Source organism: Narcine bancroftii, chromosome 3, assembly GCF_036971445.1.
Source record: "Narcine bancroftii isolate sNarBan1 chromosome 3, sNarBan1.hap1, whole genome shotgun sequence".
In the NCBI taxonomy this organism is placed as follows: Eukaryota; Metazoa; Chordata; class Chondrichthyes; order Torpediniformes; family Narcinidae; genus Narcine; species Narcine bancroftii.
The window spans coordinates 94,223,554-94,249,386 of NC_091471.1; the positions used below are offsets into that span (position 1 = coordinate 94,223,554).

Consider the following 25,833-nt stretch of genomic DNA (forward strand, 5'->3'; position numbering starts at 1 on the left):
AATTTAGGAGCAGGGAGGCAACTGCATAAGATACTAGCATGGCTGCATCTGGAGTACTGTGTGCAGTAGTGGTCTCCTTATTTGAGGAATGATATACTGGTTTTGGAGGCGATCCAGTGGAGGTTCACCAGGTTGATTCCAGAGATGAGGGGGTTAGCCTATCAGGAGAGATTGAGTCATCTGCAGCTGTATTAACTTGAATTTAGAAGACTAAGAGGGGTTCTTAAAGAAATGTATAAAATTATGAAACAATAGTATGGTGTGTAAGTTTACCCTATTGGTGGGGAAGACTAGAACTAGGGGGTATGTTCTCAAGATCCAGGGTAGGTTTAGGACGGAGATGAGGAGGAAGTATTTTCCCAGAGGGTGATGAATCTGTGGAATTTGCTGCCCATTGAATTAGTGGAGGTTACCCCAGTGATTTTATTTAAGACAAGTTTGGATCGATTTTTATAAAGTAGGGGAATTAGAGGCTATGGGGATAAGGCAGATAGTGGAGATGAGCCTATCTATCATCAGATCAGCCATGATCTCAGAGAATGGCAGAGCAGGCTCACCAGGCCAAATGGCCTACTTTTGCTCCTATTTTGGGTGCAGCGGACTCGGTGAGGCAAGGTCCAGTGGGAGCAGCAGACTCGGCGAAGGAAGACCTGGTGGGAGCACCAGACTCACTGAAAATAAGTTACATTTTAATTTCAATTTTTAATCTTTTAGCAATTAGAATATGAATTAGAATATAGATAAAGAGAGAGAGTTGGAGAGAGAGTGGATATGGCAGCCAAGGCAGGGGAATGTTCCTCTCGCAGGATGTGGGTCATCAGGGAAGCCGAATGTATCCCTGATTACTTCATCTGTGATAAGTGCATCCAGCTGAAGCTCTTGACAAACCGAGTTAAGGAAATGGAGCTGGTGTTGGATGAACTCCAGATCATTCGGGAGGCAGAGGGTGTGATTGACAGGAGTTACAGGGATACTATCACACCTAGGAGGCAAGAAGAGGTTAGATGGATGGTGGTTAGGAGAGGGAAAGGGAACAGGCAGACAGTGCAGGGCACTGCTGTGGATATTCCCCTGAATAACAAGACGACCATTTTCGATACTGTTGAGAGGACCAGGCACAAGCCTCGGCAATCAGGTCTCTGGCACAGAGTCTGATCCTGTAGCTAAGAAGGGAGCGATGAGAAAATGTGAGCTGTAGTGATGCGGATCCCATAGTTAGGGGTTTTGTGGAGGAGATCGAGTATACCAGATGGTACATTGCCTCCTTGATGCCAGGTTCTAAGATATTTCAGATCGAGTTCACGGCATTCTTAGAAGGGAGGGTGAGCAGCCAGATGTTGTGGACCAAGTAGGGACCAATGATGTGAGTAGAAAGGGTGAGGAGGTCCTGCAAGGAGAGTTCAAGGAAAGACCTCCAGGGTAGTGATCTCAGGATTGCTATCTGTGCCAAGAGCTGGTGAGGATAGAAATAGGAGGAAAATGCTGTTTAACACATTGCTAAAGACATGGTATAGGAGTGAGTGCTTCATGTTTCAGGATCATTGGGCTTTCTTACAGGGAAGGTGGAACCTGTTCTGATGGGACAGTTTGCATCTGAACTGGAGGGGGACTAATATGTGAGGAAAGGTTTACTAATGCTGCTCTGGTAGGTGTAAACTAGATTTGCAGAGGGAGGGGAAACCAGACTGCCAGAAGATATGGAGAAGTGGAGGAGGGAAGAGATTATGTTAAAATTGCACGCAGCATTAGAAGTCATTAGGTTGTATGTGGTGTTTTCAGGTGCATCTATTTCAATGCAAGGAGTATTGTAGGAAAGGCAGGCGAGCTGAGGGTGGATTGGCATGTGGAATTATGACATTGTGGCCATTTGTGAAATTTGTTTGCAGTAGGGTCCTAGCTTCTGTTGATTTAGACGTGATAGAACTGGAGTTGGGGGGGTTAGGGGAAGAGCAAAAGGGGGATGTATGGCATTGCTCGTCAGGGAAAATATTGCAGTGGTGCTCAGGCAGGGCAGACCAGAGGGTTCATCTACTGAGGCTATATGGATGGAACTGAGGAACGGGAAAGGTAATGACCACACTCATGGGGTTGCATTATACACCTCCCAAGCAAGAATTAGAGGAGCAAATTTGTAGAGAAATAGCAGATACCTGCAGAAAACATAATGGGGCCAGTAATCATAATTCCATTAGTTTCAAGTTAATTATGGAGAAGGATAGGTCTGGGCCATGGGTTGAGATTCTAAATTGGAGAAAGGCTAAATTTGAGGAAATGAGAAAGGATCTAGAATGTATGGATTGGAATAAGTTGTTTTATGGTAAGGATGTGCAAGTAGAGTGGAGGACCTTCAAAGGTGAAATTTTGAGAATACAGAATCTGTATGTTTCTGTCAGGATTAAAGGCAAAGTTAAGTGGCAGAGGGAATGGTATTTGAAGGATAATGGGGATCGAGTTTAGAAGGGAGAGGTGTATAATAGGTATAGGCAGCATGGAGAAAATAAGGTACTTGAGAAGAATAAAAAAATGCAAGAGAAATCTCAAGAAATAAATCAGGAAGGCTAAAAGAAGACATGAGGTTGCTTTGGTAGACAATGTGAAGGAAATTCCTAAGGGTTTCTACAGGTATATTAAGAGCAAAAGGATAGTAAGGGACAAAACTGATCCCCTTAAAGATTAGAGTGGTCGGCTTTGTATGGAGCCACAAGAGATGGGGGGAGATCGTAAATAGTTTTTTTCCTCAGTGTTCACTAAGGAAGTGGGCATAGAGTGGTGGGAAGTAAGGATAACAAGCAGTGAGGTCATGGAACCTATACAGATTAAATAGGTTGAAATGGTTGATGTCTTAAAGCAAATAAGTGTAGATAAATCCCCAGGGCCTGACAAGATACTCCCTTGGACCTCAAGGGAGGCTCATGTAGAAATAGCAGGGGCTCTGACAGAAATATTTAAAATGTCCTTAGCCACGAGTGTGGTGCTGGAGGACCTGGAGGGTAGCTCATGTTCCATTGTTTAAAAAAGGCTCCAAAAGTAACCCTGGAAATTATAGGTCAATGAGGCTGATGTCAGTAGTAGGTAAATGATTGGAAGGTGTTCTAAGAGATTGAATATACTATTATTTCGATAGCCACAAACTGATTAGGGATAGTCAACATGGCTTTGTGCCTGGTAGGTTGTGTTTAATCAATCTTTCGAGGAGGCTGCCAGGAAAGTTGATGAAGGAAAGGCTGTGGATGTTATCTAAGTGAACTTTAGTAAGGCATTTGACATGGGAGGTTAGTAAGGAAGGTTCAAACACTAGGTATTCATGGTGAAGTAGTGAACTGGATTCGACAATGGCTGGATGGGAGAAGCCAGAGATAGTGGTGGATGATTACTTATCAGATAGGAATCGGTAATTGGACCATTGCTGTTTGTCATCTATATCAATGATCTGGATGATAATGTGGTAAACTGGATTAGTAAATTTGCAGATGACACTAAGATTTGAGGCGGTGTTGACAGCGAAGAAGATTTTCAAAGCTTACAGAGGAATCTGGACCAGCTGATAAAGTGGGTTGAAAAATGGTAGATGGAATTTATTGCAGCAAGTGTGAGATGTTGCATTTTGGAGGGACAAACCAACAAAACACATATACAGTAAATGGTAGGGCATTGAGGAGTGATGTAGAACAGAGGGATCTGGGAATACAGATACATAATTCCTTGAAAGTGGCTTCACATGTGGATATGGTTGTAAAGAAATGTTTTGGCATATTGGCCTTCATAAATCAAAGTACTGAGTACAGGAGTTGTATAAGATATTGGTCAGGCCTATTATGGAGTATTGTGTGCAGTTTTTGATGTTCAACTACAGGAAGGATATCAATAAGATAGAGAGAGTGCAGAGTAGATTTACTAAGATGTTGCCTGGACTTCAGGGACTGAAGTACAGGGAAAGGTTAAATAAATTAGGACTTTATTCCCTGGAGCATAGAAGAATGAGGGGTGATTTGATAGAGGTATTTAAAATTATGAGGGGGATAGACAGAGGGATAGACTTTTTTTTTCCATTGAGGGTGGGTGAGGTTCAAACAAGAGGACATGGGTTAAGGGTGAAAAGTTTAGAGGGAACTTCTTCACTCAGAAAATGGTGGGAGTATGGATCAAGCTTTCAGCTGAGGTGGTAGATGCAGGCTCGATTTTAACATTTAGGGAAATTTGGACAGGAATATGGATGGGAGAGGTATAGAGGGCCATGGGCTGAGTGCAGGCCAGTGGGACTAGGCAAGAAAAAATGGTTTGGCACAGACTAGTGGGGCTGAAGTGGCCTATTTCTGTGCTGTAATCGTTCTATGGTTCTATAAACTCATTAGAAACCATCATATTACAAGTAAATCAGGTTAAAGAGTAGAAAATTAAAAATGCAAATGAACAACAAATTTAAAATAGACTCTATTTCTATCATTTCAAAATCAACCAAAAATATTTTAAATAAGGAAATGTAAACAAAACATATTATGTTATGAAGTAGTAGAAATTGACAAATATGTTCTGTATTTAAGGTATTTGCCGTTGTAATAGTTGGCAACCTAATAAACTAATGCTTAAAAGAAATATCGAACATATTGAAAAAGAAATTATTATTGCGATTACTTTGATACAAGTTGTTTCAATTTATTCTCAAATTAAAAATATTAATACAACAGAAATATTAGGAAAATGAAATTGTGGTTTGCTTTGCTTATAATTTATAATGATTTGCAAAATATACCATGTAAAGTTCTAAAATGTGCAAAATATTATTTGAAATGATTAAACATGCCATTTTCTGGACTCACTTGTCAGTATGCACAAAAGAAACAAATATTCAGTGTAGGCAATCAGACCTAGAAAGAAAATGGTATAACCGATTACTATTAAAAAATTAACTTCAGATGTTCAGCACTTTAATAAAACATTGCACGGAGGGTGTATGAACGGAAGTGCATGCCCTAATGTTTTCTATTATGTCTAAACCATAGTTTAGTTAGTGAAATAAGCTTTTACATTTGAGAACAAAGTTTCCTGTTTATACTAGACCCAAATGTTAAAGTGCATTTGTTGAGGTTGTCTTCTAACTTTACAACCTACTGCTTTTGTTCCCTAAAGCATATAAAAATAGAGAACAAATGGTATAATTGACCTTCTCAGTGGCTACAAACGCAAACAAAATTAAGATACCAATATGACATTCATCTGCTGATAAGATGCTCCTTGGGTTTTGATAACCAGGTGTAAAACATCCCAGGTAATTACTCAATTAGTGTGAACAGTTTTTTTTTGTTTTTATTTGTTTAATAACAAAGAGATTGCCATCTTACAAAGAGAACAGCATCCAATGAGCAACAAATGAGTAAACATGAAGCAAACTACTAGAATCTGAAGCATTTGCTCCTTTGTCCACAGTGGTAGATTGTGACTAATAGTCGGACAGTTATGGCTGACTACACTGAGGCTATGGGAGAAAGATTTTGGAATAGTTATCACAGAAAAAGACTTCCAGAAAGATGACAAAGAATACATAAAGAAGTCTTGAAAAAATTAACAAGAAAATGTATATGGTCTTTAAAATCTATTCATGGATGTGAGAATATCGTTTTTATCTTGGCACCATGATAAGAGAGGTGTAAAACAAAGTTAAAAAGGCTTTACATTTTCAGAGGTCTTGCTTCACTAATGCAATTTTGAAAGGATACCATCAAGCATGCATGATATCAAACCCGTTCCAAACATGATGAGTCAGAAGTTAATTGATGGCACTAGGCAAGTAAATGAGAACCTGAAAACTTTGCAGAGCATTCCAAAAGTCTAATGAGGGGAGCAATTATACTTGATACACTTTTGGACTTTTTTTCCCAAAACATATTTATTTGAAAGAAAATCAGTTTCCTCTCCACATTAGATCTTTACTGCTGGAAAACATTTTGCATTAACTCACTTGTTATCCTTGCAGAATATTTACATTTCCTTCAAAATTACTGCAGATAATTTTAAATTTTAGTGGTATTGTCAAATCTTTCAGAGGGTTTTAACCTCATGTCAGTTTTCACTATTCTTCCTGGTTTTGTCAGGAAAGCTGATACTATTTGAATCCCAAATAAGAAAATAACACACAAAGTGAATTAAACATAATTTAAAAATCAAACCAAAACAAAAATACCACGCCACCCTTTTTAAATTTACAGCACCAGCGATTGGGACCGGACCAGGGTTCGAATCCCACATGGTCAGTCAGGAGTTTGCATGTTCTCCTTATGTCTGCGTGGGTTTAAGTTAATGGAGTGTAAATTGGGCAGCACGGACTCGTGGGTTGAAATGGACTATTACCATGCAGGGTGTCTAAAAAAAATTAACTATTTTAGGACACCAAGTGTGAAAGAGTAATTTGATCCATTCCATTTTACATTAACTATTCATAAAAGTGGACACAAAAAACAAATTCATGACTTCAGTTCTGATAAAAGTTTACATCTCTTCCAACAGTAAAGTCCACTGCTGGGCCCAACTGTGGAACACCACATGTTGAGATTTTATAATGCTCATGTTGCAATATTTGCTCATAGATTCTAAACCAGAATACATCTATCTGGACAGCATCTGCAAGTACATTCACTTCAGTGGAGATTTTACAGGTATGAAGAAAATTCTGAAAAATATTAAACCAATCCCAATTTATTTGTTAGAGCAATGATAAATACAACTATTGCAGTTTAAAAATATGAAATTTCATTTGTCTTTTTCATTTTTAGTCATTTTTCAGAATGTATAATATTCCATACATTTTAAATTAATGGCAGTGCTAAGAGGATGGATGACATCTGTCAAAGTTTTGCACACTGAACCTGTTCTCTTCCACCCACCAAATGATACCGAACAAAGCTCTGAATCCCCCTAACAAATGGGGCCTCTGCATAGCCATGGGAGAGGTGAGGAGAATACTATCCAAGATGAACCCACACAAGGCAGCAGGACCAGACAACATGCCTGGTCGGGTACTGAGGACTGCGTAGAGCAATTGATGTGGTCTTCATGGACATATTCAACATCTCACTACAGCAGTCCATCATTCCCACAGAGTACAAGACAGCCACTATCATTCTGGTACTCAAGAGGGAGTCAATAACACGCCTCATGACTACCACCCTGTGGCAATGACCTCCACCATTATGAAAAGTTTGAGCATCTGGTGATGGAATGCATCAAAGCACACCTCCCACAAATGTTGAACCCATTTCAATTCATCTACAGAAGAATCTGTTCCACTGACGATGCTATAGCCATGTCCCTTCACTCCATCCTGACCCTCCTGGAGAACAATGTCTCATACGCGAGGTCACTGTTCATCGATTTCAGCTGAATGTTTAATATGATCATTCCCCAGAGGCTGGTGGAGAAGCTGTTCTTGCTGGGAATCAACATTCCCCCTTGGATTCTGGACTTCTTAACAGAAAAACCATAGTCTGCCTGGGTCGGTCGGTAGCACAACGTTCAGCACCGTCACGCTGAGCACTGGCACACCTCAGGGCTTTGTGCTTAGCCCGCTCTTATTCACACTTCTGACCCAAGACTGGAACGTCAGATCCAGCTCCAACAGTAGTTGGCCTCATCACCAACAAAAATAAGTCACACTACAGAGAAGAGGTGGGAAATTTCATGATGTGGCGTGAGTAACAACCTGAGGCTCAATGTGGACAAAACAAAGGAGATGATTGTGGACTTCATCAGGGCCAGGAACAACCACCTTCCACTACATATCAACAACTCTGTGGTAGAGAGTGGAAAGCACCAAATTCCTTGGAGTTCACTTAACTAGTGACCTATCTTGGACACACATCTCTTCACTTGTAAGGAAGGCACAACAGTGACTGCACTCCTGAGAAGACTGGTGGGCAAGGCTACCAGCCACCATCATGTCAACTTTCTACAGGAGCTCTATCAAGAGCATCCTAGCTGGCTGCATCACCACGTGGTATGGTTGTTGCAGAGAAATGGATCGGAGGTTCATTCACAGGATCACAAGAGTGGCAGAGAGAATCACTGGAGTCTCCATCCCAAACCAGGCTCTTCCCCACCCCTAAAAATCGATGTGATCTACCGGGATCATTGTCTGAAGCGGTTGCGCAAATCACTGAGGACTCTTTTCACCCTGCATACGGCATCTTTTAGCTGTTCCCGTCAGGAAAGTGATACAGGAGTATCAGAGCCAGCACCACCAGGCTGAGGAACAGTTTCTTCCCATGGGCAGAAGGTTGAACGACCAAAGGAATTGCTCACACTAACCATCCATGCAATATTTATTTAATTATATGTATATGAATACTTGTCCTGTATACATATTGTTCGCCTGCATGTATGTTATGTCTCGCTGTTTGTCTACGTGTTTTGCACTGAGGACCGGAGAATGCTGTTTTGTTGGGTTGTACTTGTGCAATCGGATGACAATAAACTTAACTTATCCTAGTTATGTTGTACAAAGCCTTGGGGCTATTGAGGTCTTCAGGATGCCAAGAGTGTCCTTAGCCAACAGGTTTTACTTTATGGAAGGAAAACAAGTAGGTGTGGGGAAATGGGAATCAGCAGTGAGTGTCGCAGGCACAAAATCTTGGGATTTTTTCCTACGTACAATGCAAATTAAGTTTGCGATAACATACAAAGTTGTTTGTGGAAAATAACAATCTGGGAATCATTCCAGTAGGTTTATTAGGTTGGTGTCACGAAAGAAGTGTATAGTTTCAGTGCAATAACTTCACAAACTCATCTTGCATTGAAAATTATTACATTTAGTTCGAAGAAACTCTACATTGCATTTACATCTTCATGTTCAAATACTTCAGTGATCAAATTGCACTTTTATCTTTGAAATCTCCAGATCCACAGAAGTCTCTCAACTGTTCTATGTCTGAAAGAGCATATTATTTACTGTATAATTATCCTAGACTTTACAAGATATAATTTGAGTAGGGCTCTTAAATGTGAAAATGTACCATATTGAAATTTGTGTCAAACGAAAGCAAGATGGAACAGAAGGCTAACACTTAGAATGCTCATGAAATGTGACTGCGAGAAACTTATTTGTGTGCCTGATGGTAAAATAAATGCAAGCATATTTATAAAAGTCAAGGAACAACTTAGAATAAAAATATATTCTTTACATATTACAGTATAAAAGACAAATTGTCCCATTTCAGATTGGTTTTGATCATTACAATTGTACCATCTTGTTAATAGTAACGGTGTAACACCTTAGAATTTTACTGCATGGATACAGGCCCCTCAGTCCAACTTGTTCATACTGAATAAATTGTCTATCCAAGCTAATCATATTTGTTTGTATTTGGCCATCACACTTGTAATCTTTTCAACCATGCACCTGTCCAAATGTCTTTTAAAGTTTGTAATTATACAGACATTTACTATTTCCACTGGCAAACCTGTAGCAGATATGTACCACCTTCTGTATGGAAGAAGCTACCCCTCAGGCTCCTTTTCCCTCTTACCTTAAATCTATGCCCTCTAGTTTTGGATTCCACTGCTCTGGAAAATGACAATGATTATTTATCTTGTCTATGCTGCAGCTCCTGATTTTATAAATCTCTATATAGTCACCCCTCAGCTTCCTATGCTTCAGGGAACAAAGTCACAGCTTATTAGTTTCTCCTCATAGTTCAACTCTCCAGTTCCAGCAACATTTTTGTGAATCTTTTCTGCATCAATTTTCACATTTTGGTATGTTAAACCAGGGTAGGCACTTGCACAGTGAATGGGAGAGCAGTGGAAAGTGTTGAACTGCGCATAATGATCCAAGCTTTATCTCAACAATGTCTTGTACAATTGTAACATGACACACAATGCCTGTACTCAATGCTCTGCCTGATGAAGGTAAAATGTGCCAAACACTGCCTTCACTACTTTATGTTATCATTCTTAAGTAACTATGTACCCAGTCTCTCTGTTCTTCAACATCCTCCAAGGCCCTACCATTTACTATGCACACCCTTCCCTTAACATATCACTATGCAACACTTCTTATTTGTCTGTAATTTCATCTGCTGTCCCTTGGCTCACTTTCCCAGTTGACCTACATCCTATTGTAATCTTAGATTACTTACTTCCTATTAACTACATCACCAAAATTGGCATCATCCAGCAATTTGCCATCCATATTAACTGCATTGTAATCAACTCATTAATATACATGACAAGCAACTGTGGACTAGAACTGTTCCTTGTTGCACACTACTGGTCACATTCCTCCAATCTGAAAACCTATCTTTCATTACCATTAAGGCAGTTTTGTATCCAATTGACCAGCTCACATTCAACTCCATGCAATCAGACCTTCTGGACTAGCCGACCATGTGGGATCTTGTATAAGCCCATGCAGCTAACAGCCATTGCCATGCTCTAAACAATCCTTTTTGTCACCTCTTCAGAAACCACAATCAAATTTGTGAGACATCATTTCCCACACACAAAGCCATATTAAATATCCCTAATCAGACCATGACTTTCAAAATGCTGATGGATCCTGTCCCTCAGAATTCCCTCCTTTGATCTTCTTCTAAACAACACATGCCTTAAAATTGTGCAATATTAATTTATCCATGAACTTGAAAATAATCAATAGATTTATAGGAAATATGGTCTTTTGTGATTGTATTGAAAATTGCAAATTCAAATCCAATCTTTATTTATCCTTCAGGCATGTGATATACGATCCATCCCCATTCACTGGCCTGTTCCCTGGCTACCCTTGTGCCTCTTCTGAAATAAAGGCAGCATTAGCAAAACCCTCCTGACTTTCAGCACTTCTCCCATGACTAAAGTCCACAATAATACCTCTGCCGGATTTACCTTTGCACATTTGTCATCAGCATGAGCCTCACTCTAAAATCCACTCCTGCCTTTTCTTCGTGCAACCCCATCTCCACCCCCTTTCTCCTCCAAAATGCTTTTGCCTTAAAAACTCATACCCCACTTTCCCTATATCCAATGTTTTAAACTTTAAAAAGCAGGTTTACACTGCTACTGGAAAACCTAATCAATATCACAGATATTTCCTCAAAACATGACTACAATGTACTACTCTTCCTCTTCTGTGAACTATTCACACCCCATTATATGATTGAACTTTCTACTGTCTCTGCGGTACGAATATCTGAAATACAGCCATGGGTGAACCCAGATTTCTTTCAAAGATGACAAAAGTCATAATCTTCAATTTCCCACATTGGCTAACCTCAGATTGGCAAAGTATCAATAACATACAAACTCCATTCCGAAGACAGTTCAATTCTGCCCTTACTTCAACTCATTGTCTCCTTTGATCTTCTTCCATAGAGCTGTTACTTCCAGGCTGTCTACAACCCCAACCCTCTCCTGGTCAATCACACATCTTCCAGTCTCCACAATTTTCAGATGACCTGCTGTTTGTATCCTAGCTTTGGTTTGGGTCAATTAAATCATCACTGTACACAATGACTTCTATTAGCTTGCAGTCCTGAAAATATCAGTTCCCATACTCACCTTCAAATGCTTTCATAGCACTGATGTTGTCCACCACAATCAAGCAATACAATCCTCCATAAACACTGTGCCTCTTACTCAATTCACTCCTCCCTTCATCACCATCAACCAAATATGCAGTCGACTAGACTTAAATCACCTGAAAACCCTCTGCAAATTTCTCAATTTGCCACTACTTTAAGGTATTCCTCAAATTTGTCTCTTCAACCAACTTTCTGGTTACCTTTTCTGAAGCTTTTTTCTTTGACTTGCTGTCAATTTTTATTTCATTGTATTGTAACAGAGTATATAGATAAATTGGGAAAGGTTTGTTCGAGAAGGTTACATACAAACATTTTAAAACAGATCTTATTTGAAATACTGGAGCTTTGCTAATGCTAGACATATCTGCCCCACAACTTTTGCGAGAGCCTTGGAGAGTGCTCAAAAGACTTCACTAATGGATTGTTGTTTACAAAAGGCAAAAGATGAAAGATCTTGCTGGAGCCACACATTGTCTGGAAGAGAACTTGTTGTTCTAGGAGAGTCAAGTGGTTTTGCAAGCAGAGTCAAACAGGCTTTTCTCTCTGTGTCAGAGAGGGAGAGAGAAAGAAGGACAGAGACAGAGATCACCTGTACAATGTTTCAGCCAGCAGACAGCAGCTGGGACTGGAACAGGACAAGCTGGCAAGTTTGTGGAAGCCCCCCTTTGGAAGACGGCCTGGTCAAAGCCCTCGTGGTTCATGCAAGAGGAGAGGACTGGCTGTCTAATGTTTCACTTGAAATAAGAGAAACAAAAAGGAACTCTGTGGTGACCTGAAAGAAAGAGGTGATCATCTGGAGAACCCTGAAGGGGTAAGTTTTGTCAGCAAGACACTGAAGTAGCTGATTAAAAAGGAATCAGTTGTGGATGTCCTGGAACAACAAATCTCTCTGAAAACCGACAAGAACCTTTCTGAGCAGTACCCATTTACCTTTCAAGCATCAAAGCCTGGTGAACTTTATAAATGTTAAATTCTATCCACAGTATAAGAATTGTTTGCAACCAGTGAATTTGGAGAAATGAGAAGTGAGATTGGACTGTGAACCAAAGGACTTGTCTGTACTTACACACACATTACATACACATGCGCTTAGAATTAGAAGGGGGTTAAGTTAGATTAAGTAAGTTAACAATGATAAGTTAAAATTTAATTCTGTTTTAATATTTAAAGATAATTAAAAGAAACTTTTGTTTAAGTAACCATTTGTCTTGGTGAATATCCATTGCTACTGGGTTTTGGGGTCCTCTGGGCTCATAACATTTTTCATGTGAAATACCTTTAAATATTTTAATTAAATACTTGAGAAAAGTATATTATTTTGACCTGTCCTCAATAGTCTATTTGTGGTAGTATTGGTGTGTTAGTTACCTCTGTTTATGAATCAATGTATGAAAATAAATCTGCAAAGGTCTATTTTATATCACTTGGGTGTTTAAGTGTATTACATAAATGAAATTTAACAGTCTTTATATTACTCATTGAACAGTTGCTTTTGGCTCCAATAGTTGATATACTTAAGATAATAAGTGGCAACCCAGTGAACAATGATAAGGAAAAATATTTGGTGCCATCTTCCCATTGGAAGTAATTGCATGACCCAAGGTGGGGTGATTGATAATAGCTGTATGAAATGTACATGTTTGCTAATTTAAAACATTGCAGAATTGTATTGTTTGCAATAGTAGAACATGTGACAAAGCTCCATTAATAGAAAAATAAAATGCAAGACTGATTAAAAACAATCAATTTACTGAACAAATTTATAAAAATTATATAGCATAGTTAAAAGCTTCCCGGGAATGATTTTTTCCTAAAATCTAACTGCATTGCTTATATTAAGGTTGCACACTTCCGAAGGTTTGAACCACATTTTCTAGGGAAGCAATATGCATATCATGAAGGCCAACACGCTGGCAGGGTGTTAAATAACATACAACACACACCTTAAAATCATACAAAATTAATTTATCCATGAACTTGAAAATAATCGATACTCATATCAAATATGTTCTTGCGTGATTATATTAAAACTTGCAGATTCAAATCCAAATTTTTTTCTCCTTCAGTCATGTTTGTGATATACGATCCATTCTCAATATTCCAGGTATAATCTATGTTTACACAAATGAAAATACTTAATGCCTACTGAATTACAAAGTGTTGCTGAGTTTCTTTGTAAATGCCTTCAAATTCTTGTTCAAATAATTGACACTGACAATGCAGAAGATGTTAAGTAGAAAAATTCCACAGCAACACCTTACAAAAAGCTTTCTTACATTCATTGTAACTTAATGCTACTCTAACAGTTAATACTGATCACTGTGATTAGAATTAACATAATTTGTCTTGCCAGCCAGGGCTCTCAAACAGACTTTGGCATTCTCGAATGCCTTCACAACGCCATCTAAAGATGAGGTTTCCATCCAAGATAGGGTTTGTTTGACGGCTAACATAATACCTTTGTGAGTGACTTTGCTTTGGTTTGAAACTCAACACCAGGATTAACAGGTTTCAACCTAGTTCTGGTGCTCAGTTTCAATTCCAACATAGCTGTTTGGTCTGAGTGTGGAAAAGTACCTACATCACAGGTATTCACAGTGTAGGAATGAACTCTTCAAAGCTTTAATAGCAGCTTATCCATCAACAATGAGCAAGATTTTGGAAATTTAAGGTTTTTAAAATTGCATAAACTCCAACTAACAAAGGTTTAAAAATCACAGTAATTTTAGCATTTTTTCCAATTACTTTGATGAATAATGTTATAGAAATTACAATGGTCTACACTCTTGTTTTGGAGACATTTATTTTTATAAATCTAACTTTTAAATAAACTTTTGCAGATTTATTTTCATTTAAACAAAACCTATACATTCAATATGAACATTTCTGAATGTTTTGTAACAAAACCTTTATTGGGACTAAACATTAGCATTACATTAAAAGAAATTGAAAGTATGGAATGCTACTTTAAAGTACATTTAAATTGCATAAAATTGGATAAAAAGACATCTTGTGATTCTTTCCATAATTATTGATGTTTTCTCAGATTGTTGAGCTTTCATTTACTAGAAAGAGTGAATTTTTTACTGTTCTCCAGCAAGGGATTTTGATTATGACTGAAAATGTTTTAAATTCTATTCTTTTTCCTTCATATAGAAATAATGTTTCACTTTTTTATCCTGCCCAAATTTTAATTCAATTTCTAAACTGTCTCAATTAGTCCAATTACTTTAAATAAAATTCAACATTTGGACAATGTCACAATTTAATTAGATGCAATGATAACACTGGGGAAAGTGCTATAGAGACTACAGTTGCCTTCAAGGACCCATCTACCTATACTGTCTGCACAATACTGGGTCTGGTCCTGGGAATCAGGAAACAGAAATGACCTGGGCATCATTGATCCAGGAACCAACTATAATTCAATGAAGAGTCTAATATAATATGTACTTCCAGATAAAACTAAAACAGGAATACCAGCCAGGTAAAGACACAGCAGACAACTACATTGAAACAAAATAGCAGAAACAACCACTGATAGGTTGGACTTAGTAGTTCTATTAATAATGGAAAAGAACCATATTCTGGGGGTTCTGCAACATCCAGTTCTGAATAGTAGTGTACATTGAAATAGCTATGGAAAAAACCAGCAGAGACATTCCCAATGACGTAGAAGCACCAATTTAGCACAAAAGGGTAACTGATGAATTTGTAAACATTCATGAGAAGTGCTGAATGAGAAGAACTATCTCATTTCCTCCTGAGATTCCCATTGTGGAAGCCAGGTTTTAGCTAAATCAATGAGCATCAACATGCACCTCTTCTCGAGTCAAGATTCTCCAAAACATTAACAATCTGCTCAACAATACGATAAACTGACTAAAGAAAACTGAGCCCATAAGCAAAGCAGGACAATATAATTCAACCTATTGCATTAATCAACTTTCAGCCACCTAGTAAGTGACTGAAAAGGTTATTTATAGTGCTATGAAATGGCAGTCCACTCAGCTCCATATTTATATAGCCTTGCTGAATTTCCAAAAGTGAGAGTGAATGCCTTTGGCACTAAGCCAGAAAATAGTTGATGTCAGTGAAAAAACTATTATTTATTGGAATCATATTTACCAATGGAAGATGGTTAAGGTTGTTGGAGGCTATTCATCTTAAAATTAAGTTTCTCAGAAATAATGCCACAAATCATTCTCACTTGCTTCAAGAACCTTATGTGCATCACGTAGAGAGTGGGTTGATAAGATACCCTCTCCACTTGCCTGAATGAGTGCAGCTCTATTTCATTGACTACTATTCATAATTACTGATGCAGAATCTGCTGTGCTCCCGGAAGGCATTTTTGTTAACTCCACCCAATGCTATTCAGAGAAGAAAGGCAGAAGGTACAAGAGAATACCACAATTAGACACATGCTCTGCTGCCATGGAAATGTACCAACGTTCCCTCAATGACAATGGATCAGAATTCTGAAATTTCCTGCATCACACAGTTTACAACTACAGAGGTTCATGAAGGCAACTAACATCACTTCTTCAAGGGCAGTTAGGGACTATAAATACAGAGCAACTTAAAATAGAAGATACATTAAATCAGTGCATAAAAGAAAATGGTTAAAATATTTTTTTAATGATTGGCCATATTTTCCTTTAAAGAGAACAACTAAAAAGTCATTTTCCAAATGTTATAGCAAACATGTTTAGTTATAGCAAACAATATTTTCTCTCTCAAAATATCTTTCATCATACTTACTTTGAAACTTGACCAATGAACTTAAAAAACTTAATTGATATGGTACAAGTTAGCATAGCAGTTAGGACAACACTATTACAGTGGCCAGGGTGTATTTGGGTGTTACGGGCTGTACGTACAATTTAAAAATATTCCAACATTGTCTTGATGGTCTTTGTTTCAAACTCTATTTCATGGTTTTTTTTTTAAAATCTCCTGTTCACCCTTTCCTCAGGCAGGCTTTTATTAACCAACCCTAGATTCTCGTGTCTGAATGTCATATGGACTTGTCAGCCACAAACGAGCCTGCAGCTGACGTGGACTTTTACCCCCTCCATAAATCTTCGTCCGCGAAGCCAAGCCAAAGAAAAAAAGAAATCTTCGTCCGCGAAGCCAAGCCAAAGAAAAAAGAAGAAACCCTTCATGGGCTCTCCTCACCCTAACCAACTGCACATTCAGCACATCTCCAATTCCCCTTTACTTTACCTTTCCAGAACCTTCAGTAATTGGATGCTCCAATCTGGAATATGTCCTTCTTGACGACCTACTTTCCTTCCTTTATTTCCTCCTTTAATAAATTCCTCTACGTGTCTGGTTTTATCTGGTTGCTACCAGGAGTCCACAATTGACCACAAATATCATGGCTCAACAAGGAATAATTTATCAAGAGAGTAATAATTTATCAAGAGGTAACAATTTATCAAGAGGTAACAATTTATCAAGTCTTACTCACCTCTATCACACAAATTTCGAAAAAGTCTTGATGAGCCTTTCCATGCTGGTGGAGTTTCTGACAGCATATTTTCTAAATCCTGTAAGTTACATTTGGAAATAGAATTCCTCATGAAAAGACATATTCAAAAATGTATTTTTAAATTAGTTATTTATGCTACAAAGTACCTGTATATATAATTTCTGGAATATTTTGGTAAAGTTTCTGATTATATTTCTACACAATTTTCAGATCCAAAATTTATCAATTAGATTTTGTGAATGAAGATGGTATAATGATGGGTTCAGGACCTAAAATATTAACAATTTCTCCTTTCATAGATACAGCCTGACCTGCTGAGCATTTCAAGCATTTCTATTTTTATGTCACATTGAAAGAGTCTTAAAGGTAGAGGTGAATGACAAATGGGAATTTAACTGGATGATTATACAAATGAGGTCTATGTGGTATAATAGGGAATGAAGTACTGTGGATTTGAATGGGTTTTTGAGGAGTTGGAATCCTTTTGTAAAAGCAAACACAGGTTTCTTCGTAAAAGCGAATTTTCATAAAACAAGTATTCGTAAAATGGGGTATACCTGTAATTAATTTCTAGCTTGACTAACCTCCCAATCTTAAGCCATTGTAAACTTAAGCTCATTTACAATTAGTTACAATTGTGTAACTCTCTTGAATATACTTTAAACTAGGCATTGTCAACTTTTTCTGGCTGTGGCCCTTTGGTCTTCACTTTATGCTATTTCAGCTTACAAAAGGTTTTGTAGGAACGCTCTAGTTTTGTAAAGTGGGATATACCTGTAACTGAAACCAAAGGAAACAAACATATAGGGACAAATAAAAACAGGAGACCAAATTACATACATACTACTGATACATTTTTTTTCAATCCACTGGCTATATAATTAACCAAACTTGATTTTGTGACAGTGTAGCATGAATAAAAGCTCTCATGACTAGCTTATAACTATGGGTAGGGTCTTACAGTAGTCTTCAGAAGGGTTCGAGGTTTAGGCAGGAAACCAAGGTTATATGTGAGCAGATGGGGGTGGAGCCAGCCATTAGCACAACACACTACCAGCGAAGCTCACTGCAGACAGTTTGATGCAGCCATTCTTGGACAGTGCTAAATGTGGATGCATACGAGTCATAAAGTTCTAGTCATAGAGGCCTACAGCACCATGTCGATACTGACATTTATACCCATCTATACCAATTCCATTTGCCCCCATTAATACTTGCCTATTTATGTGTCAGTCTAAATGAATCTTAAATATAGTGATCATATCTGATTCCACTTCCTCTTCTGGCAACAAGTTTCAGTTATCAGTGACTGTAAAAACTTTTCCCTCAAATCCCCTTTAAAGTTTTTTTCTCATCTTAGTATTTTTTTTTAGCGCTATCATGGGAAGAAGATTCTGACCATCTATGCCTCTTTTACTTTTATGTACCTCCATCAGCAAATGCCTCTATCTCTTTCATTCGAACCAGTCTAATCTTTCCCCATAAATAAATTCCTCCACTCTAGGCAACATCCTGGTGAATTGCTCTGTCCTCTCTCCAGTGCAACCACATTCTGCACACAGTACTCCAAGTATAGATGAACAAATATCTTGTAAAGTTGAAACATGATTTCCCAAATCGTGAGGGCAAACAGACCATGTAGCTTCTTCATTACCCTCATATACCTGTGTTTCCTATTTCGGGGAACTTTGGATATGAACTGCAAGGTCCCTCTGTTCAACAACATACCTTAGTAAACTGCTACATATGCCCTCACCCTCTTTGACTAGCTGAAATGCATTCTGTTGCACTTGTTTAGATCACATAATCTGTGTTAACCATATAACCACTTACAGCACAGAACAGGCCAGTTCGGCCCTACTAGTCCATGCCGTAACAAATCCCCACCCTCCTAGTCCCACTGACCAGCACCCGGTCCATACCCCTCCAGTCCTCTCCTCTCCATGTAACTATCCAGTCTTTCCTTAAATGTAATCAATGATCCTGGTTCAACTACGTCTGCCGGAAGCTCATTCCACATCCCTACCACCCTTTGCGTAAAGAAATTTCCTCTCATGTTCCCTTTATAATTTTCCCCCTTCAATCTTAAGCCATGCCCTCTAGTTTGAATCTCCCCCACTCTTAATTGAAAAAGCCTATCCACATTTACTCTGTCTGTCCCTTTTAAAATCTTAAACACCTCTATCAAGTCCCCACTCAATCTTCTACGCTCCAGAGAAAAAATCCCTAGTCTGCACAACCTTTCCCTGTAACTCAAACCTTGAAATCCTGTCAACATTCTTGTGAACCTTCTCTGTACTCTCTCTATTTTGTTTATATCTTTCCTATAATTTGGTGACCAAAACTGTACACAGTACTCCAAATTTGGCCTCACCAATGCCTTGTACAATTTCATCATAACCTCCCTACTCTTGAATTCAATACTCCGATTTATGAAGGCCAACATTCCAAATGCCTTCTTCACCACACCATCTACCTGAGTATCAGCCTTGAGGGTACTATTTACCATCACTCCTAAATCCCTTTGTTGCTCTGCACATCTCAATAGCCTACCATTTAGCATATGATCTATTTAGATTTGCCTTTCCAAAATGTAACACCTCACAGTTATCTGTATTAAATTCCATCAGCCATTTCTCAGTCCACACCTCCAGCCTTCCTAAATCACCTTTTAATCTACGGTAATCTTCCTCACTGTCCACAACACCACCAATCTTTGTATCATCCGCAAACTTGCTTATCCAATTCTCCACCCCTACTTCCAGATCGTTAATATATATAACAAACAATAGTGGACCCAGGACCGATCCTTGAGAACTCCACTAGTCACCGGCCTCCAATTGGACAAACAATTTTCCACCACTACTCTCTGACACCTCCCATCCAACCATTGCTGAATCCATTGCACTACCTCCTTATTTATACCTAATGCCTCCACCTTTTTTCCTAACCTCCTATGGGGAACTTTGTCAAAAGCTTTACTAAAGTCTAAATAGACAATATCCACAGCTTTCCCTTCATCAACCTTTTTCGTAACCCCCTCGAAAAACTCAATCAGGTTTGTTAAGCATGATCTACCCCTGACAAAACCACACTGATTACTCCCTATCAATCCCTGTACCTCCAAATATTTGTAAATACCATCCCTCAGAACATTTTCCATCAACTTATCCACCACAGACGTCAGACTCACGGGCCTGTAATTCCCAGGTTTACATTTGGACCCTTTCTTAAACAGTGGAACCACATGTGCCACCCTCCAATCCTCTGGCACTACCCCCGTGACCAGTGACATCCTAAATATCTCTGTTAATGGCCCCACTATCTGTCCACAAGCCTCCCTGAGTGTCCTTGGGAATATTTTGTCTGGTCCCGGAGATTTATCCACCTTTATCTTTTTCAACACAGCCATCATTACCTCCTCGGTTATCCTTATATGCTTCATGACCTCCCCACTATTTTTCTTTACTTCAACTGGTTCAATATTTTTTTCCCTAGTGAATACCGAGGCAAAGAAATCATTCAAAATTAGTGTGTTATTTAATATACAAATATATGAACATACAATGTAGACCACTCAGACCAAGTCTGTCCCATTTAATGATAAAAGAAATCTGCTTTCAGCTTTGACTGCACAATGCTGCCTACCCTCAATGTTCTTTTAATTCCTTGCTTTTCAAGAATCTACCTACCTCTATTGTACTAAAAAAATATTTAAAGGCTGTCTGCACCTCATGAGTTTCTGAAAGGAGAAAATATCTCCTCATCTGTCTTCAGGGGTGAACTTTTCTTCTTAAACAGGGACCACTGGTTCTAAATTCTTCCATCCTGTCAAGACACCCCCACCCATCTATCTTTTACATATGGTGGATTTATTTAAATAAAGAGTTTATGATGCATTTATCCTCTTTTACATCCATCTTATCTACACAATATTAAATATAATGTTCTCGCAAACCTTAACCAAGATGACAAATTGGCAGAAGCCGATCTCTGAGGAATTCTGAAGAGAAGGAAACCACAGCACCAGATCAGTCAGCCAGGTTCAAGCCGAAGAAATGCTGCAGATGGGGAGCCCTCTGTCATCCCTCTTGGCTGCAGCATGGAGTGCAAGCAGCTAAATGCTTGGTAGCCAAAGGCCTCACACCTGGGTGCTGGCTGATGGCAGTCAGCTTCTGGCAATCAGGAATTGGGACCAAGGTTAGTCCAGGTACGATGGTCAGCAGTCCTCCCAACAAGCCTAAAGTGCCAATGGTTTCCTAATGCTTCTGTGATTCAGAAGCAGTGGTCAAGAAGGTGCAATCTGGTTTTAAACAAGAAAATCTCCGGATGCTGAGGTCAAGTGCAATATGAATGAGTCCTTCATCGGGAATAGAAAAAACAGATAGATGCCCAATTAAAAAGGAGGGGAAGGGAAAAGGGGAGGAGCAAAGGCTAACATGGAAGCAGTGCGGGGCCTCAAACTTTGGTTTGCCACTGAACAACACTCAGGGCAGCTACATCAGAGGAGGTGACAAGATCCATGGCCATGATCATTCTGAAGAGATTTTTTTTGCACTTCTTTCTTGCTTTAATAATGGTGCTGATTACTTGATGACTCTGTTTTTCTTTGCAGGTCATTCGAAGGAATTTTTAACATATCTTACATACATAACAATAAATTGAATAAGATAGAATACTGAAAATGATTAAATATTTTTAATCTTCTGGCAATTATTGCTTCTGTGATTATATAATGATTTCCAGAATTTACAACTTTTAGACACAACATAAAATCAGTTAAAATTTATAGAGTAAAATTGCAGTTTCTGAAATGGCATTGAAGAACTTTAAATATACCTTGCTCTTCTGACAAATTGAATTTGATGTTAGATCAATAATATAAAGTCAGTTGATTTTATTCTGTAAAAAAAAGGACATCTGAAGCTCTTTTATATCTTTAATTAAAATCTATGAACTGTCACGGTTTTGCATGCAGAATTAGCAAAGCAAACATTGTCATATTTGACATAGATAAAGGGATTAGAAAACAAAAGTGGTCTTCTGAAAGTCAAAACTAAGCAAGGAATCTTTTAGTTTTGGAGTTAGAACCTAGCTTGATAGCAAGTTTTCAAGTTTAGTCAGAAGTGAAAATTGGTTCCATGTCTCAAAAATCACTCACCTGCCTTGAGAGTGATTTCCGAGGCTTTATATCTGCAAAAAAAAGAATTAAGTGTTAAGTTGCCAAGATTATATCAGTATTCACATATTTAAATAAAAAAGCAATACTTATTGATAAGCTTTATGCCCAAGCAAAAGAGATTGTGGCTTAATTTAGAGACTGTCTTTATGACCATACTGAACTACAAGATACATTTTGATGGACTATTTTTACATTTTTATTGGTTAGTGAAAAAAAAAAGATGGTATTTAAGATGAGTGTGGAAGTTTAGGAAATCCTTTAAAAGGAAATTAAATTGTTCCCTGTAAAAAAATGCTATTAATTTGTAAGCAGAAAAGTTCACATCTCCAGTAGCATGCACCATTGACCAGAATATTCAACAGTTGAAGGACAAAAGGAGTTAAATCCAGGTTCAATCCTGCCCTCAAGTCCTGTCTGTGTGAAGTGGGCATGTTCACCATACATTTGTGTGTGTTTCTTGTGATGCTCTGATTTGCCACCATATTCCAAAGATGTGCAGGTTCATGGTTAATTGGACCTGAGTTTGTAGGTGTGTAGAGGAGTTGATGAGAATGGGGGAAGGATAAAAATAACAAAGGAACAGTATAAATGGGTAGCTGCTGGGCAGGGCAGACTTGATGGGCTGAAAGAGTGGTTTCCCATTCTGTATATCTCCAGGACTATGAGGAAGCAACAAAATCGGAAGAGTTGTAGCCACAGAGAGATTTGAAAACAAGGTAAATAACTTTAAAAGTGAAACAAGTTACTTCAGAAGCAGCATATAATCAGCAAGATCAGAGATATGTATTGAAAATTCTGAGGTGCAAAGGGACTTGTGAGTCCTCTTGCAGGATACCCTAAAGCAGTGGTTCTCAACCTTTATCTTTCCACTCACATACAACTTTAAGTATTCCCTATGCCACAGGTGCTTTGTAATTAGTAAAATTTGAAAAACACTGTTTTAATCGTACCTAATTGACTCATGTTCACAGTTTTGTAACACCAAAGAAAATGGGCCAATGACAATTTTTCTCAAGCAAAATATTTCAGTAACAACTGAGTAAAGAACAGTGATTCTTAACCTTCCCTTCCCACTCACATACCACCTTAAGCAATCCCTTACTAATCACTGAGAACCTATGGCATAGGAATGGCTTAAAGAGATATCTAAGTGGAAAGAAAAAGGTTGAGAACCACTGCCCTAAAGGCTAACCTCCAGATGGTGAAGAACCCAAATGTAATGTTGGCATTCATTTCTAGAGGAATTGCATACAAAAGCAGGGATGTAATGTTGAGACTCTATAAAAGCACAGGTGTGACCTCACCGGGAGTCCTGTGTACAGTTTTTGGCACCATATTTGGGAAAAGATATGCTGCAATTGGAGAGGGTTCAGAGACAATTTACTGAAATTATACCAGGAATGAAATGGTTAGCATTGTTGGCTCTTGGAGTGTACTTGTTGGAGTACAGAGGATGAGGGGGGACCTCATAGAGGCATTTCAAATGCTGAAAAGCCTGGACAAGGTCGATGTGGCAAGGATGTTCCCCATGGTAGGGAATTCTAGGAAAAGAGGCACAAATGGAGGATAAAATGGCACCATTTTAAAAGAGATGCGGAAAAATACCTTTTGTCAGAATTTCATGTGTCTGTGGAACTTGTTGCCACAGGCAGCTGTGGAAGCGAGGTCATTGGGTGCATTTAAATCAGAGATTGAGAGGTACTTGATTAGTCAGGGCATCAAGGATTACAGAGAGAAAGTCAGGGAGTGGGGCCAAGTGGGAACATGGATCAGCTGAAATCTAAACATGAACATTGTTCTTCAGTTAACTCTCTTCCCACGATGGAGAGCAAAGAAATTAGAAGCAATCATGACCCAAGGTGGAGATAAAGCAGATTTGTGGCTGGGGACAGGAGGAATATAATACTTTAACATGTACATCTAGATGGGACTTTCATGCAAAACACTTGTACATAATTCCTCCAAACTACCTCTCCAAGAACATAATTGGCTGTAACTAAACAGCTCTCTTCAAAAATGGTGACATTAAAGAAAAATCTAAGGAAAGTATTAAACATTTTCATGCAAAACAATATACCAGTAAATACTAGTCAGCACTATTTGAAAATATCAGAAAACAAGCTCTTGTATGTGCAACAAAATTATCAAGTGGAAATATAATAAACAAGCTACTTGCATTCCCCTATAAGAGTATTTCCCATACAGTGATTTTATAAAAGAATATTTGGAAAATTCTCAGCACTAAAATTTGATTAAAAAATTAAGTTTCAAGAATTATATTAATAAAAAAAGATGGAGAAACAAGAGTTAGGAAAGGATTCTCAAAATCTGTGTTTTCAACAGCAGAAGATGTTACTCCTAATTCAGCAATTAGAGTAATCGGGAGATAGCCACAGCTGGGGAAGAGATGTGTAAGCTGATTTTATAGTTTAAATAAAAGAGACAAGAGTGAGGATCTTGAAAAGCAAAAAAAAATTCAAATTTCCAAGTTACTTGACAGGAAACCGATATAAATGAGAGAAAATGTTTACAGTAATGAGCAACAAACTAGCACTCCAGCATGCCATAACACCGGGGCATGCTTGTTCAGGGTCCTGAGGTTACAATTATGATAATAAAGTGAAGACTTTTAAAACATAAATCTATTTAATTGTTTTTTCCATATGGATGCTCAATTCTCCTTGTCTTAATGTTCCAAGTAATTTCCCATGACCTGAGCCCCTTATGCAATCACCTACTTGCAAACATTTTCTATGTTACGAAATACAAAATTTGTCAGGATAATAAAAAAATTGTAAAAACAAAACTATCTTGACAGATATAAAACTAATGTAAATCAGGCAATTGGCATCTATCTACAGAACAAATTTCATAAATGATGAATGTTTTTCGATCAAATTCTAAAATTGTACGAGTTGCTCTTGGAAGGATCCAATAGAGGGCAGTCAAGAATACTCCCATATAGAGTTATTAATGTTTTTGGAATTTTCGGAGACATGTGGGAGTTCCAAACTTACTGATACACAAAGGGCTAAAAGTTAGCAGATCAAATTCATATGGCCAACATTTTCCCCAACAGGTTCTTTTCAAATCATTGATATTTATAATTCAAGCAATCTTTCTCACAGAAAAATAAAACCTAAACATGAAGAAGACTAGGCTTTTCATTGTTCTCCAATCAATTAGCTTCCAGCTGATATTAAATTCATTTACTACCTTTATTAAATAAATCTCAATACAATACAAATTTACACATATAAATTCTGTTTATTTAATGACTTAATTCATGTTATGAGGAAAGAGACCATATTTCCATTAGCCTTTGTATGAAATGTTTCCTAATTTTACTTGTATTTTAGTTTCTAACCCTTGCTAAGTATCTAACCACATGAAATAGGTTTTTTTTTGCTATTTATCCTTTATTATTATTTAATCAATCAAACATCAATAGTATTTGTCGATTGAGACTCTTTAAAGGATTCCAACCCAAAATCACGACTGACCATTTCTACCTCATACTCTGACTTCCTTAGACCCTCCAGCTTCTCATTGTTTGGACAAATGTAAATTATGCTCTGCTTCTTCCT

At 38.1% G+C, this 25,833-nt stretch overlaps 1 protein-coding gene and 1 long non-coding RNA gene across 4 annotated transcripts in view; one reads left to right on the forward strand and one right to left on the reverse strand.

Moving 5' to 3' along the window:
• The window catches only part of micu3a (mitochondrial calcium uptake family, member 3a), a 195,917-nt gene that overhangs the window by 124,924 nt on the left and 45,160 nt on the right, over window positions 1-25,833 (reverse strand). For all 3 annotated transcript variants that reach the window (XM_069924577.1, XM_069924576.1, XM_069924578.1), the window contains exons 3-5: window positions 22,226-22,257; window positions 17,044-17,122; window positions 4,818-4,865 (exon numbers count right to left, since the gene is read on the reverse strand). In XM_069924577.1, the coding sequence (XP_069780678.1) occupies window positions 4,818-4,865; window positions 17,044-17,122; window positions 22,226-22,257 (159 nt within the window). The remainder of the gene's footprint in view (window positions 1-4,817; window positions 4,866-17,043; window positions 17,123-22,225; window positions 22,258-25,833) is intronic.
• Window positions 1-25,833, forward strand: part of LOC138757375 (uncharacterized) — a 95,900-nt gene that overhangs the window by 56,088 nt on the left and 13,979 nt on the right. The window contains exon 2 of the long non-coding RNA XR_011353542.1: window positions 6,582-6,650. This is a non-coding gene — a long non-coding RNA (uncharacterized lncRNA). The remainder of the gene's footprint in view (window positions 1-6,581; window positions 6,651-25,833) is intronic.